The following is a 14,407-nucleotide window of genomic DNA, read 5'->3' as shown; positions in this document are numbered from 1 at the left end:
TCGACTAATAACCAACTTGTAGACGACAGCCAGGCCATGGAGGAGATGGCCTCAGATGGGAACGGGAATGGCAATGGAGTGTGGGCATATGGCTATACCCATAGTATGGTATGGGTATGGGTATGGGCATGGGGCAACCATATTTATGAGCATGGCTTCGTTCAGTTGTCGATCTGGCACTTCAATGTCAGTTGTTCATCATCATCGCATCGCATCGCGCGGATCCAATGATCATCGCATCGCCACTGGAGGAGGGACAGCAGAACAGAATCTCCGGGAGTATCATGACTGCAATGCGTTCTTTAATTGAGTTTTGCGTTGCATTTGCGCAACTGCAACTTCGGACTCTTTATGGCCAAGCAAGAAGCAAGAAGCAAGTAGCAAAAGCCACCACCAGTGGCATCCACATCCACATCAACATCCACGGCAGCAGCAACGTGGCATATTATCACACAACCATTAAATATGATGAAGACTGCCAAGGCGACTGAAGAATCCTAGAGATGGAAGTATCATGTGATCGTGATCGTTTATGAACATTCAAAATATATGGCGCCCAACGTAAAAGCAATTATAAGGGATAATTGCTACATTGCAATGTAGTCAAAGTAGCCAAGTTTATTTCAGTTTTTTTTGTCCATTACTCAATGGCCCATCACTGACAAACTCTTTCGGTGCCTGCTGTCGCCGGGTTTACGCATTTATGACGCATTTTCTCATCGCGGATTCGCCGGCGCGGAATCTAGGCAAAAGGCAAACAACCGCTGCCAGTTGTTCCCCCACCGGAGGAAAAACGGAGAATTGAGAATAGAGCATCTTCGGGGCTCCGAAGCTCCCTGGGGCCATTACGCATACTTTGAGCTGCGGAGTTGATTTTCTCATTTGGAGGAGGTTGCACTCTAGATGTGTTTCCTCAGCCGAAGCTGCCGATGTCGATGCCGCTGATCATTATCAATGATCTGGCATTGCATTGCATTCCCATTGCAGTTGCTGATGTGGCTGCTGTGACTGACACAATGCCAGCCCAGTGCTCGCTCGCTGCTCCGAAATGCATCATCCTCCGATCCTACAGATTCCCCTGCCCACATCCACGATCCTTCGCAGCGGGATCATTGGCTATTGACCGCGCTGATTGATTACTTTGTCGCTGGCACGTTGGCAATTTATTGGGGAGATGCCGAGGCGAAGGAGCCACATAGCTGCCTCGCTTTGGATGATTAAAAATGCTTTTGTGTAAATTATTAGCTGCAAATTCACTCGCAAAGTCATTTGTTGTTGCCGTGTGTTGTCGCTCATAATTCTCGCCTTGAGGTTTTCCACTCGATTGCTTTTTGGTGTGAAAATGATGTATGTGGCTCTGCGGTTGGTTTCGGTTTCAGCCAACCACTCACTCGGTCTAGCCTTTGACTTTGCCATAATACTCCCTGGTATTATGCCGCGGATTGCCAATGCCGCGCCTCTAAATTGGCGGCGGTTGCTTTGAATTTGCAGTCTTCCCCCAATCCCATGGATCCTCCGCGGGTCCTCTCTATTTCCGCACCCGGGGGGAGTCACCTCGCTCTTTAGGATAGCATGTCTAAATTTCCTTAATATTTCCATTTGCTTGTTTGATAGAATTTATGTGCGCATTCTGAATTGGCAGAAACGAACCACAACGCGAGATCATTGCAGGCATTCCAAGCAGCTGCTGCACTGAACAAAATAAATTTAGATTTTTACATCTTTAGTTATGCATAAGTATTCCGGTTGCCAATAAAAAACACAGATTGGTTGGGACTTGTTTGGTTAAACACATAGCACGTTCCTTTTTTAATAACCAGTTAAACCTCGATTTAATTATGTATTTTTACAAGTGCCTTGTTGCTGCAGGAGCGACCACAGCAACCATGACAATGACAGCGTCTGGGGCAGAGCATTGCCAATATTTATTGACATTTAACCGAGGAACCGGGAGAGGAGGCCGCAAAAACAACGACTTCCCTCAGGATGCGGCAGCAACATGTTGTCGCAGTGACTGCAATGTTTGTTGCCGTTGTATTGTTGCTGCTGCTACTTGCTGCTGCTATTTGCTGCTCCTGGCTGGCTGTTTCAACTGTCAGTTATCATTCACTCAGCAGTAACATTCGAATCTTTCCCCAAGAAATTCGATTCCCTCCATGCAAATGCTCCCGCAGTGGCGGCCACTGAGTTATGGTTGCAAGTAGCAAGCGGCGACAGGATGTGTCTCTCTAAAGGTAACCACCAACCACAGCTCCACCCACCGGCCCCCCTAAAAACAGGCAATCCACCCAATTAACAGTGGACATCGACACCTCCCTGGAGCCTTTCTCTTTCCCACACCTGCAACTTGCAGCACCACAAATTTGAAATGAAATATTTTCGATTCTGCTGTCAACATGAGTTTTGTTGACAACACATTAGCAACTGTTGCCGTTGGTATTGCTCTTGCTCTGGCCGTTTTTGTGCACTTAGAAAAATGCATGTGGCACAATGAAAATTCCATGATTTTGTTAATTTTATTAAAGTGTTCAAAAGACCAGACCAATACTTGTGAGACTTTGTATTCGATTTCTCATTTTAAAAGTTACTCCATCGCATCGAGCTGCATATTTTCTTCCTGTGCGCTGTTCCAGCAGCAGCAACATGTTGCCGCCGTTTGTGGCGACATCGCATCGGGACGTTGCGCATGCGCCGCACGATTTGCAATTTGCAGCTAATTGAACGCGTGCGCAGGCGCAGTTTGTTGTCGGCTCTCACGCTTCTCAACCCTCTTCTCGAGTATCCCCGCAACCCCAGTCCCAATCCAAGGCAGCCCCCATCCTCCAGCGCCACGCCACTCCTTTTCCCACAGCAAGTTAGAAAAGTGCCAGGCGACAAATGGAGAACGACTTGAAAAAGCCACATGCGTGGTAACCTGAAACTGCTGGCCAGTCTCGGCCGGAGTCTAAATCTGCATCGGATTAGGAATCGAAATCAGGGTTCTGATATTAAATGAATTTCGACAGCGGCCAACTCTTGAGTGCCGTACACTTGGGTATCGTTGAAGGCGATGAGAGCCCAGCCAGTGGGTGGTGCCATATGCCTAAGCTTATGCTTCCCAGTTACTATTCAGTATTCCCTCCCATTTTTGTTTTTGGCATCTAGTTCAGCCTTAGCTTACCCTAGCCACCATCCGTTGGCTTCTTCCGCAGCTCCCTTTTCAATATATTCATGCTCATATGTGGTTAGTTTACTTTTTGTCAAATGCCGCCTGCGGTGTTTCCATGTTGCTTCTGTTTCTGTTGCTCTTGCTGTGGCACAGCTTTAGTTTTTCGGGTCGTGCTGGTTTTGTTCTTTTTCAGGCCGTATGTTCCTCCTCCCTCCGGCACCCCATTAACCCCGCATTTAACCCCCTGTTGCCTCTCTCTTAACCCCTCCTAACTGCCCAATTGCAGCGCACTTGTTTTCGTCCAAGAGCCTGGCAGCTTTGTTCTGTGTTTGGCCCCTTTACTTATCTCCCCAGCGCCCGAAAAACAAAAAATAGGGAAAAAAATATGCAATATGTTTATGCATTTCTTGTGGTCGCTTTGGCGATAGGGAACCAACAATGGCTGCTGGCTTTGCCGCTGGAATGCGGCTCCATTAAATTGTGAGCCTAATACACGATTTGTTGCTGCTGTGGCTGCAACAGTTGCTGCTGCTGTTGTTGCTGCTGCCGTTTGTCGCTGTTGATTAGCAATTTAATTGATTTGTAGGCAACAATTTGTCTGGCACTTCAAATGCTCCCCGACTGTCGCCGGTTGGCCTCCAAAACAGCCGGTTGCCAGCTCATAAAATATTCATATGCCGCGATGTCTTGCAAAATCCGAGAAGTTGGGGGTGTTCAATCGCAGTATCATGCAAATCTACAGGCAACATGGCGTCGGATAAAAAAAAGAGGGAGAACACGAGAAGAAACCGAAGACAGAGAGGGCACTAAAGCCGCAACAGGTGGCCACAGCCCTTTTGCCCAGTTTGTTTTCGCATGAGCTCCTCATGTTGCCGCCTTCGTTTCTCCTCCTCCTTTGGTTATTAGCCATATTCAACAGGTCCACCCATTTAATTAGAGGCTTCTCCTTCACACTCTCTCGCTTTTTCTCTGGGCCTGGCCCTCAAGGCAGCCATTTTGGGCGGCGACTTTTGTGGCTTCTGTGGTTGCTCCACCGGATTCCACTTCTATGACTTCTTGGATGTTTCAAGCTATCCCCACTGCATTTCATCAAAATGTCCTAAAAAATCATCATAATTTAACTTGCTTTAAAGGTAATTCCCTCAATATATAGCAGTATAATATTTTGAAGTAGCATCTGGAAGAAGATTCCATGGCTTCTTTAACTAGTTAATGCCGATATTAAGTTATTGCCTCCAGTATAATGGCTTTCTTTCATAGGGAAACGAATTTTTGTTCTATTTGATTTTATCGTTCTCTTCTCTTCGGTGGGTGGAGCCTAACTTTCTATTGAAATCTCAATTTCAATTTTACTAAACTTTTATCGCTCCCGTTTGGTGAATGTCCAACTGTGATTCCCCAGATCCTATCCCAGTTTTTAGTTTTAGCTTAAGTTTTAGTTGCCGTTTCCGTTCGCGATGCAGGCAAAGCCTTATTAGCTACACTGAGAGAATTGGAATGGGAATTTTGTAACAACAAATGGTTTTGAGTGGACATGGAGAAACTCATTTTTTTAATTATATTTCAAGTATAAGCCAAGAGAGTTAAGTAATGAGAATTTAATATGAGCTTTAATTACTCTCAAGTGATGCGATTTCTTACAGTGCACTTGCAGTTGCTGTTGGCTTACTGCTATTGCTGCCGGTTGCAGGTGGCCGCCATTTGGGCCATGATTTATGCAGTGGCCGGGCATTAGAAAGGTCGTTCGCAGTTGTCGTCGCCAGTCGTGATTTCAGTGGAGAATGAGGAGCAGGTGGGAAAAGAGCTCCGGGGGAGGAGAAGCGTGGTCAGGAGATAGAGGATAGGGGATATGAGTAAGCCAAGCAAATCCATTGCCACTCAGAGTCGGACGTCTTAATTAGGTTTTCTGCTGAAAAGTGCCGAAAAATGTTGGCTAATGCCCGACTTGCCACGCCCACACGAGCAGCAGGCATTGTCTCTGACCCACAAATGGTCCTCCATCCTACCAATGGCCCCTCTCCCTTTTTAGTCATGCCCCAATTTGAAGCTTTCTTCTGGTTCTCCCAGCGCGATTATAAATGACATCGCATTAGTCTTGGTCGGGTTAATGTGCGTTTCCTTTGGCCAAAAAACTGCCGACTTCGCACAACTTCATTAGTGGAGAACCATATGAGAGAAAGAGAATATCAGAGACTTGTCTCCCACTTGAAGAGTTCCGGGAATTCAAGTACAGTTGCTTTCTCGTCCTACGCAAGTCTTGATTTTAGCTCTTGGGCATTCAGTTAGGATGGCTAAGTATGAACATTAAGTTATCAAAACATTCACATATACTTAATACATATAAAAAATATCCCCTATAAAAGGTACATTTTCTGCTTACCAAAACAAATACCAAACTTATAAACTTCAGCTTAAATTAGAACATTTCACTTAAGATACAATTTTTAGGTCATTACCAGTTGAAATTGAACTGTAGGTTTTCATCTGCGTAAACACCTGTTTTACCATAATTCTAATCTAAAGAGTCGGTGGTTTGGGCAGTTCTTCGTTCCCTGAGTTCCTGCTGATGCTTAATGGTCACCTCGAGGAACTTCAGATAACCCTCGTCAATGGGTTCGATCTCCTCATCCTCGGAGGAACTCTCGTAGACGTAGTCCAGGCAGTGCAATGTTCCTGTTTCCTTGGGAATATCCTGGAGGTCCTGATCCAGATTCGGATTAACCTCAGGGCAGAGACTCATAACATGATTGTGGTGCCATTCAAAAAGGCTGTGGTATACTACAATAACATGGGATTTAAATGGCTATCATTATTAAAAAACTTCTTAGTGACTATTATTGTTACTTTGAACCGCATTGCTCCACTGATCTCGAGATGTGTGTGGCTTCGGCTTTCCTTCACTCTTTTGCCTTCGTCTGCGGTGCTTGCTCCTGTTTCTGTTTCTTTTCCTTGCCATTTCCTCCGATTTCCAATCCTCCATTGGCTTTTATTAGGAAAATACAGACATTGGACGCCTTTTGTTTACTTCTTAGCATAAGTAATAACAAGATGGCAGTGTTGCCAAATTATCCAAAATGTGGCCAGACACGGAAATCCAGCGACCGTTTTAAGGAAGAAGTCTTTAGGTTGGCCCATATGCAGCGCTTTAATAATGATTCATTATAATTGTGATTTTGCAATTGGTTGTTTTCATTGTAGCATTAAATAATATCATTTTAAAAGCAGTCAAAATAACGATTGTGATGTGAAAAATCTATCGTCTATCGGACTGTAACAGCTGTTAATTCCAGTGCTGCAATACAGATAGTAGCCAACGCAAACTCCAGATGGCGCCTTATTACTGTTACCAGAAATCAAGTACAGGGGCTTAAGGGAACAACAGATGGCGCCACCATGTCACTTTTAGATACAATAATTCATTGTTTTTGATATATATCATAGGTATTAAAAAATTGTCTTAAAAATCAATACAACATCTTACAATATTTATATAATTAATAAATTAGACACTATGCCGAAAATTAATAATATTAAATTTGATTAATTTTTTAAGAAATACTTATAACCAAATCTCTTAATTTCTTAAATGATAAACCCTTATATTTCCCTGCCCACGCGACCAACCCCTTGAAGGCCTTTTTCCGGTCAACCGACTGACTTCAAAACTCTGGTTCAGACCTTCCCGGCAAAGGGCAAGCGCAAAGTTAAAGCCGGAGCAGAAGCCAAGCCGGATCGGGCCAAAATCCAGATCCAAGCCAATCCCAGCCAGAAACCAACCCAGGCAAGGCTAAAGCCTGAGGAAAAGGCAGAGGAGTTTTGTTTTTCTAGCAAATTTAAATCCTACTCTTATAAATCTCGGTCGATCGCTCGGTCGCTCGAAGAAGCGAAGAAGAGTTCGGGAACCAAAACTAAAACTGGGATTAGGGCGGATCAATTTGGCTGTAGTGCGAATGCAAATTGGCCAGCGGTACGATTTAAATGAGGCGGCCAAACAAAGAGCACATTGATATGGAGTGCATCCTGCTGAGCCGGAACAAAAAGTCCGGGTATGGATGCACTTCCACTTTACCTGCCTCGTCCGGTTCATAAAGGAAAATTAGGTTTACACCTTCCCGGCCAATATGTTCATAAAACAATTTAGAGATTTACAAGGGGATCAACTTGAATGTGGTGCACAGTACATCCCATCCAACATATCCTGTGCCCCTCGTTCTTTTTCCGTTCTCTTAAGTGGGTGTGGGTGTGTTTGTATTGCGGTTTTAGTGTAGCGAAAAAGGCGCGTGGTTATGGTTATGGATACGGATACAGATATGGATATCATGGCCATCATCCCGCCCATCATCCCTCACTTTTCCCGAGCACTTCACACATGTTTACTTTGGCAACTAGCGGGGGAAGCGAAAGCTCTTCATTTCCGATGAAGTAATATGCGTTCTGATAATATGAAAAACATCCTGCGGCCAGGATTTGCACGCACTTATTCCCTTTTAATGGACTTGGCCAGCGATTTTTTGCCCGCATTTATTTTGCATATTTTTTGCGCGCGTCGAAGCCAAAAAAAAAAATTTTAATTCGAGTGGTTCCTACGTGTGCTGGAGCCAGTAAACTAGTTCGGAAAATGTCGACTGAATTCGAATTTACATAGAAATAATTTCAGATTTTGGAGAGCATAAGATTATTGACTACGTTGGTCAGGATCATGCTCATATATAATAAAATATATAGTATATATATATTGCAATGAAATAAGATCCTTAACTCTAAAATGGTGTGGTTTTTTTCTGGGAACCATGACTTTTGTTTAATTTTACATATTATTTTTTATAATTCTTCCATTTGGAACCAGTTCCCTTTTGGCCACTCGATTCGAGTTCCAAGGAGAATCCTCGCCGCGGGGAGCTGGGCGATTGCTACTTACTTGAGCTACATTAGGGACAATTTGCATTTGCACGGCTCGCAAATAGATATGTGGCCGCAGGACAACAAGACAATCAGGACTATCGGAACAATCGGAAGATGGGAGGATGCCGCCACAGGTATCTGTATCTCGGCCACTACTGTGCAGCGTGGGATTATAATTCTTGAGCACGGGATCAAAATAAAGCCTGCGGCCACCGAAAAGGGTAGCGAAAGCGGTGCTGATGGGAAAACAATGAAGTGCGGAGGGTAGCGAAAGGATTTAGGGTCGGGGCAGGACAAGTTAGTAACTCTCATTACTTTAAATGGATTTCAATTAAGTTGCAAATTGATCTCAAACACAATTGAGTCCCGTCGAGGCGTTTGAGTGGTTCGGCCGTTGTGCTTTCTCACAGCCTGAGAATAAATGCGACCTGGACTAGTGCTAAGCCCAACAAAAGAGCTGCCTGCTCCGGATCCTCTTCCATGTCCTCTGCTTTTTCCTTTCGCGTTCTTGTCGCAGGCGGAAAATATAAAATAAGGATAGATGACTGAGCTGCTGCTCTTTTTAAATCAATTGACATTGAAAGTTAAATTGGCGTGTGAAAGAACAAAGTTTTCATCTTAATTTTTTCCAGTGGACCCCCTGTGACAGAATCAGAATCGGAATCTGAACCGTTGGCTGCCCGCTTTCATCTGCTTTTCGACTGTAAGCGATATGCGAACTGCTGACAAAAGGAGCAGCTGCCGAAGCACTTGGCACCCATTGCTTCTCCCCCACATTCCCAAACCCGAAGCCAACTCATAAATGACTGGCACTTTTCCCGGGCAAAGGAGTCAGAACTCTGCTGCTGACAGGATAACGAGATTTTTCAAGTGGTCCTCCACTTCACACCCTTTTTATTCAGATGCAGCAACTGGTTCTGCTGCTGCTGTTGCTGAAATCAATCTAAATCTCAACCTCAATCTAAATCTCAATCTAGTCCTGGTCCGAAGGACTTAGCAGATTTCTCTCGCAATTAGTCGAAGAGGAAATGGAAAAGGCGCAAGAAACGATTTTCCAAGGTCTTAAACACGAACAGTGGGATAACAGGTTCGGGGGATGTACTGAAATCCGAGGATCGAAGCAATCAAATGCGCATCACCAATCGCCGTTCAAAAACAAAGGCATAAAATGAGAACAGTATGGCGGAGAAAGCATTTCTTTCTTCTGAGGGGAGTGTGACGGAAAAAGGACAAAAAGCGAAACAAAAAATGAGCAGGAAAATGGAAAGTGGAGTGGGGAATCGTCCTGTCTCTTTCTCGTGTTGTTTGCCATACAACGGGGCTTATCCCGGCTGATCTTTGTTGCGATTTGCAACGGTCAATTGAAAAGCGACCGGGAAAACGATCAGCGAAATCGTTAGGAGCCCAGCAGAGACAGGACCTCAACAACAGGACCAGGACCTGGATGGCGGTTTTGTTTTGCTTAGTTTTTTATGCCCGAGACAACATGGCAAATACCCAAAGAACACGGGGATAACAAGGAAATAGGGAATGCGACGAGAAAAGACGACAGGCCGGAGCAACTCGGAGGAAAACAAACACGCCACACACGCTGCAAAAAAGAGCCTTCAGAGGAGCTGCTCCTACACTGAAGAAAACGCTTCATAGCAAGCCCCAAAACCGTCTGGTTTATTGCCAATTTAATAATAAAATAATTACATATTGAATTAATAAAATATACCTATAAACCTAAGGCATCCTATGATGGAAAATCTTCTATATGAACCATAAGTATTTGCTTGTTTTTTCTTTTCGTGCTCCTGAATCCTGCGGCCTATATATCCCTTTTCCCACCTTTGCAATCCTAACATTTGTCTGATTCTATTTCTCTTTCGCGATTTGTTTGTTTGCCAATTTGTTTGGCTTTGTCTGAGGTGACGCATACAACGAGCCGGAGTTTGGCCCGCAGTCGAATCTGAGGCCATATTGAGGCCTCATATACCAAGAAAGAGTTAGGGCAACCAAAAAGCCCAAAGAAGCGGGGGGTCTGCAAAGAAAACTTGGCTAATTAATTGAGTTGAAGTAATGTTCGGTAAAGAGCAAAGTCCTTGCAAATGGGATTGCCTTTAACCGGGATCCCTTTTTCACCTCCTTCGTTCAGGATGTTTTCCCTGCCATTTCCACTTGACAAATATTTGACTGGTCTTTCAACGCGTTTACATTTTTTTCCACCCACTCGCCCCTAAAATTTCCCCAGGACACATAATTTAAATTTTTAATTACGCATCAAATCAAAATGAACAATTATGAAAGCCTAGAAACAGTAAGAAAGGTTGCTTTCGAGTTGAGTTTTGGCAAGAAATATGGATATAAAATTTAAGTCGTAAGAACATGTTAATTGTGTTTGTATCTATTATTTTATATATCTTAGAAGAAAAATAGGTTTGCAAATATTTAGGTACTCTTTACTGAATCATTTTATTCACCGGACAATATTTAAATACCAAATAATTAAGCCATCAGACTTCCCGCACAAAGAAATAGCCAGAGGCTTAGGGCTTCCAACCAGAACTTGTTTGTAGGATATCTGTCAATTGATTTCGCACTTGGTTTTATTATACTGTCCTATTCTATGGAGCCCTGAATTGAAGCATTATCCAAAAATATCTTCCCAAAGCAAATCAAACAACCCGACAATCCCTCCATAGCCCAATATCAAACAGCCCTGACCAAAGTGTGGCCTTGTTTACGCAAATACGAGCCCAAAACAAGGATCTTTGTGCATGTGGAAAAAAGCAGCTGCTCCTGATGGCTGTCCCCGTCTCTTTCCGACGATTTGCCATCTCTTTCTGGCTTAATTCGGCTATCCATTTGTCGACCATTTTGGTTTCTCCTCACGCCCCAGGTCGCTCCTTCCATCACATCTCATTCATCCGCACGGGTTCTCGGTTTTATTGCACCTTTTGTCCCATCCAGCCCTCTCTTTCTGATCCGATCTTTCCGTCTCTTTCTCCTCCCCGCCATGCGTAATCGATGCAATTTGCACGCTTACGCATATCGCAAGATTAAACTTATCCCTGATCCCTGAGCTGACTGATCCCTTGATGCGACTGCCATTGCCATAAATTGCTTCTATTTCCTACACTGAGAGTCTAAATGTACAAAAGGGTTAGAACTGAGAGCTGATGAGAAATTTGTAAATAAAATGAAGAATATTACAACTTCGTTCTGAATCGAATGGGATCCGTAGGTCAGCAGGACATTTGGAATATTCGAGGTTTGATTACCCATAAACTATTTCTCTTTGTGTACCTCTGGGATCCGCTGAAAAACATTCGGCCGGATCAACTGCGCGACGCATAAAACGATATTTGGATTAAACGTTTAATTGACTGCTGAGCAAAACCGGTGTGACCATATAGAGACATATCCAGGGGTTGCTGCTGCTGGCGGGGATTAGAGCCCGATTCCGATGTCGAAGCTTCATTACCATATCAATGTCGGCAGCAGGCGACTCAGCCTCAATCGCAAATCCTCAGCACGGGATTTGGCTGCTGAATCCGAAGAATCTGATTCCGATTCTGGTGCGGATTCTGCTGCTGATTTCGATTTGGCTTCTCGAGGAAATTCGCTTAAATTTTTAACAAGACAAATACGCAAAGCACACGCCCCTCCCCCTCTATTTTCCATCTCTCCCGGTTTTACCGCTTCTGGGAAACAATCACGGAGAAAGGGAGAGAAAGAGAGAACAGGGAAAACTTTTCTAATTTTGCACAACTGGAAATGTGGCCGTGGGCGTTCAAAGAGAAATGGCAACAGAAAATCGAAATAAAAATCATCATCATCGGGAGGGAGCCAAGAAAAAGTTGAAGATGATGACGGTTTTTTCCACATTGTTTTTCCCGCTTTTTCTCCGGCGCTCAAATGGAAAAGTAGAAAAACCTTTTATTCCACAATGTTTGCTTAGTCCTTTGCCAATCGAACTTTTTCGCACAGCCAATCGAAGGGGTAGTGGTACTCAGCCAAATACAATACTTAGACAAGTTAATTTAATTTTTTATTTAAAATCCAATCTGCGAACTAAAACAGTGCACAGCAAGTGGGGAAAGAAATCAGGTCAGAGGTCAGAGTAGGTAGAAAAGGCAACAAAAAGTTTCATGTGAAAAAACAAGTTGAACAAATTCTGTGAGGAAAATAATAGAAAAAGTGAGTCACATCTTTTGAGCTTAGCGAGAAGCGCACTCCCAGAGCTTCCTCCTCTTTTTCCTTTCCCAAAAATTTCCTTTACATTTACAACATCGTCATCATCGGTTTTCCCGTCGGGAGTTTTTGGCCATGTAAGAAGTTCAGTGTAAGGCAAATAGCGAAGACCAGGGAAAACTGGGCGGCAGGATCCACCGAGATTCGTAGGGGAAAGAGGACCAGAAATATCCTGGTCCTGCGGTCCTTGGCCTGCTTAATTATTCAATAATTTCTAAAAGCATTTGGCCACATGCGACGTCATCAACCGTCATCCTTTCATCCTTTTACGGCATGTGACAGGACCGCCCCCCTTCTTCCGTGCCCCCGTAATCAGTTGAACACATATACCCCCAACACACACTAAAGCATCTGCATTTATGTAAGCCTCCCTCCCTGGACCCCTCTTTGTCCTTCTTAGTACACAGAGCGAATTGGATGGCCTTTAAATACATTCTTTCTTTTTATTTAAGATATTTTGAAACCACCCAATTTAGTAGTCAGTTTTGGTTGATCATTTATCAGAAGCTTCTCATCTTCCATGGTTCTCCTAGCAGCATTAAAGTAAGTTACTTGGGAATTATTTCTCCAAGTGATCCCCATTTTTCACCCCCACATAGGTGACATTGTAAGGACTTTTCGGTTCATTTGCTTTTCCTGGCTGGATTTCCATTTGTGATTGTGGGTGTGGTTTGCAGAGTTGCATTTATCATTAGTCGTAGCTTAGCTTTTGTTTTCCTGCATTCGAAAGGGGGGGGAGCATATCTGGGGAGCGAACCCTGGCGGCCATTGGGGATTTTGCACTTGGGCATGTTTGATGTGGAAACTTTAGATTAAAATATTTTCCTATGCACACACACGAGGTGAAACAATAGCGACGAGGGTCACCAAAGTGCCGTAGATTATTGAATGAGCGCTTCTAGTCTCCCTCCAGTGCAAGCTTCATCTTTATGTATAGTAGCGTGCTTCTTTCTACATAAAACGTTCACCCCTTAACCCTTTTCAAGCCCCCAACGTCTGCAAGAATGGAGATGATAAAGATAAAGCTGGAAAAGGGAGAATGAGCAAGAGCAGCGCTTCTCCGTGGGCGGATTGAGCGCATAATGATGTTTATGTGTTGCCAGAAACATAAAAGCATTAATTTAGTCATTATCTTCTTAAGATACGGCGCCGGCAGAGGCAGTGGAGTATCAGAATCCCTGAACGCGAGAAGAGAGCGTCAGGCTTTTTGCCACCCATAATTTCCATCAGCATTTTTATGCTACCCCTGCTACTCACTCCGAGTGAAAGCGAGAGAGCTTCTGTTGCCATCTCCTGCGCACCCGCACCCGCTTCCCTTCTCTATCGCTCCCTCGACAGCTATCTCTTTCTGTGGGGGCCGCGGGGTCTGTCAGTGATGACTTTATCTGTATAAATAACTGTCAGTGGCCAAAGAAAGTAAGTGGAGAGCGCAAAAATACAAAAAATATATGAGAGCATTGGTGTGAATTGGGGGGAATAGGAGGGGTCTGGTGAATGGGACATTATCTCTGTAGCGCCATCTTTATCCTGGACCTCCTGCCAGCCTTCAACCTGGAACACTGCAAGATGGGGGCCCGACACCATCAACCACCACCAGCAAGAGCGAGAGAAAGAGATACAGAGGGAAGGCAAGAAAGGGAGGGCGGATAGAGAGAGAGACGTCCAAAGGCAGAGAGCATTGCCAAGCAATATGGTAGCGTTGAGGGCGTGGCTTCACCCCGATTTCATTGGCCAACGTCGAAAAATGTCCGATAAACGAGAGAGCAGATGTGAGTTTGTATCTGGCATCTGAGAGTCTGTATCTATATCTGTCGAGGAACTGGCCTAACGACTACTCAATCGACAACTTGTCGGGCGGAACGCTCTCACAACACTTTCGCAGCTCGAGCGGACAAGAAGGGTTCCCGGTGGCTGAAAACCTGTGGAAATAATTAAATATAAAATCACGACGCGATTGCAGTGCGTATTTCTAGTGCGGTTTAGTGAACTTGGCATCGATCAAATCACACCAATCCAGTGAAAAAGAAAACGTAGACTTCATATTCCCACCATTGCCATCATTAGTGGATTATAAGAAATTTAGAGGCGCTTAGTGCTTCAAAAGTGACGCTTCTTTAA

General features: G+C 44.2%; 1 protein-coding gene across 1 annotated transcript; it reads right to left on the bottom strand.

Annotated features, from left to right (window-relative positions):
* Positions 1 to 5,457: 5,457 nt before the first annotated feature.
* LOC117150639 lies at positions 5,458 to 6,214 on the bottom strand. The gene is made up of 2 exons (XM_033317612.1): positions 5,993 to 6,214; positions 5,458 to 5,926 (listed from the first exon to the last, which is right to left on the bottom strand). The coding sequence occupies exons 1-2, from the start codon at positions 6,126 to 6,128 to the stop codon at positions 5,661 to 5,663; spliced, it is 402 nt and encodes a 133-aa protein (XP_033173503.1). The 5' UTR covers positions 6,129 to 6,214; the 3' UTR covers positions 5,458 to 5,660.
* Positions 6,215 to 14,407: the final 8,193 nt, after the last annotated feature.

The sequence above is a fragment of the Drosophila mauritiana genome, chromosome 2L, assembly GCF_004382145.1.
Source record: "Drosophila mauritiana strain mau12 chromosome 2L, ASM438214v1, whole genome shotgun sequence".
Lineage (NCBI taxonomy): Eukaryota > Metazoa > Arthropoda > Insecta > Diptera > Drosophilidae > Drosophila > Drosophila mauritiana.
The sequence above is the reverse complement of the archived record's forward strand: the minus strand, read 5'-3'. Positions and strand labels throughout refer to the sequence as shown.

What these genes read in the sequence shown, in the direction of transcription:
- LOC117150639 (XM_033317612.1), bottom strand. Translation starts at nt 6,128, where the DNA reads ATGGAGGATTGGAAATCGGAGGAAATGGCAAGGAAAAGAAACAGAAAC. An exon ending in GTGGAGCAATGCGGTTCAAA is followed by an intron (nt 5,927 to 5,992) that starts GTAACAATAATA and finishes ATGTTATTGTAG; the next exon opens with TATACCACAGCCTTTTTGAA.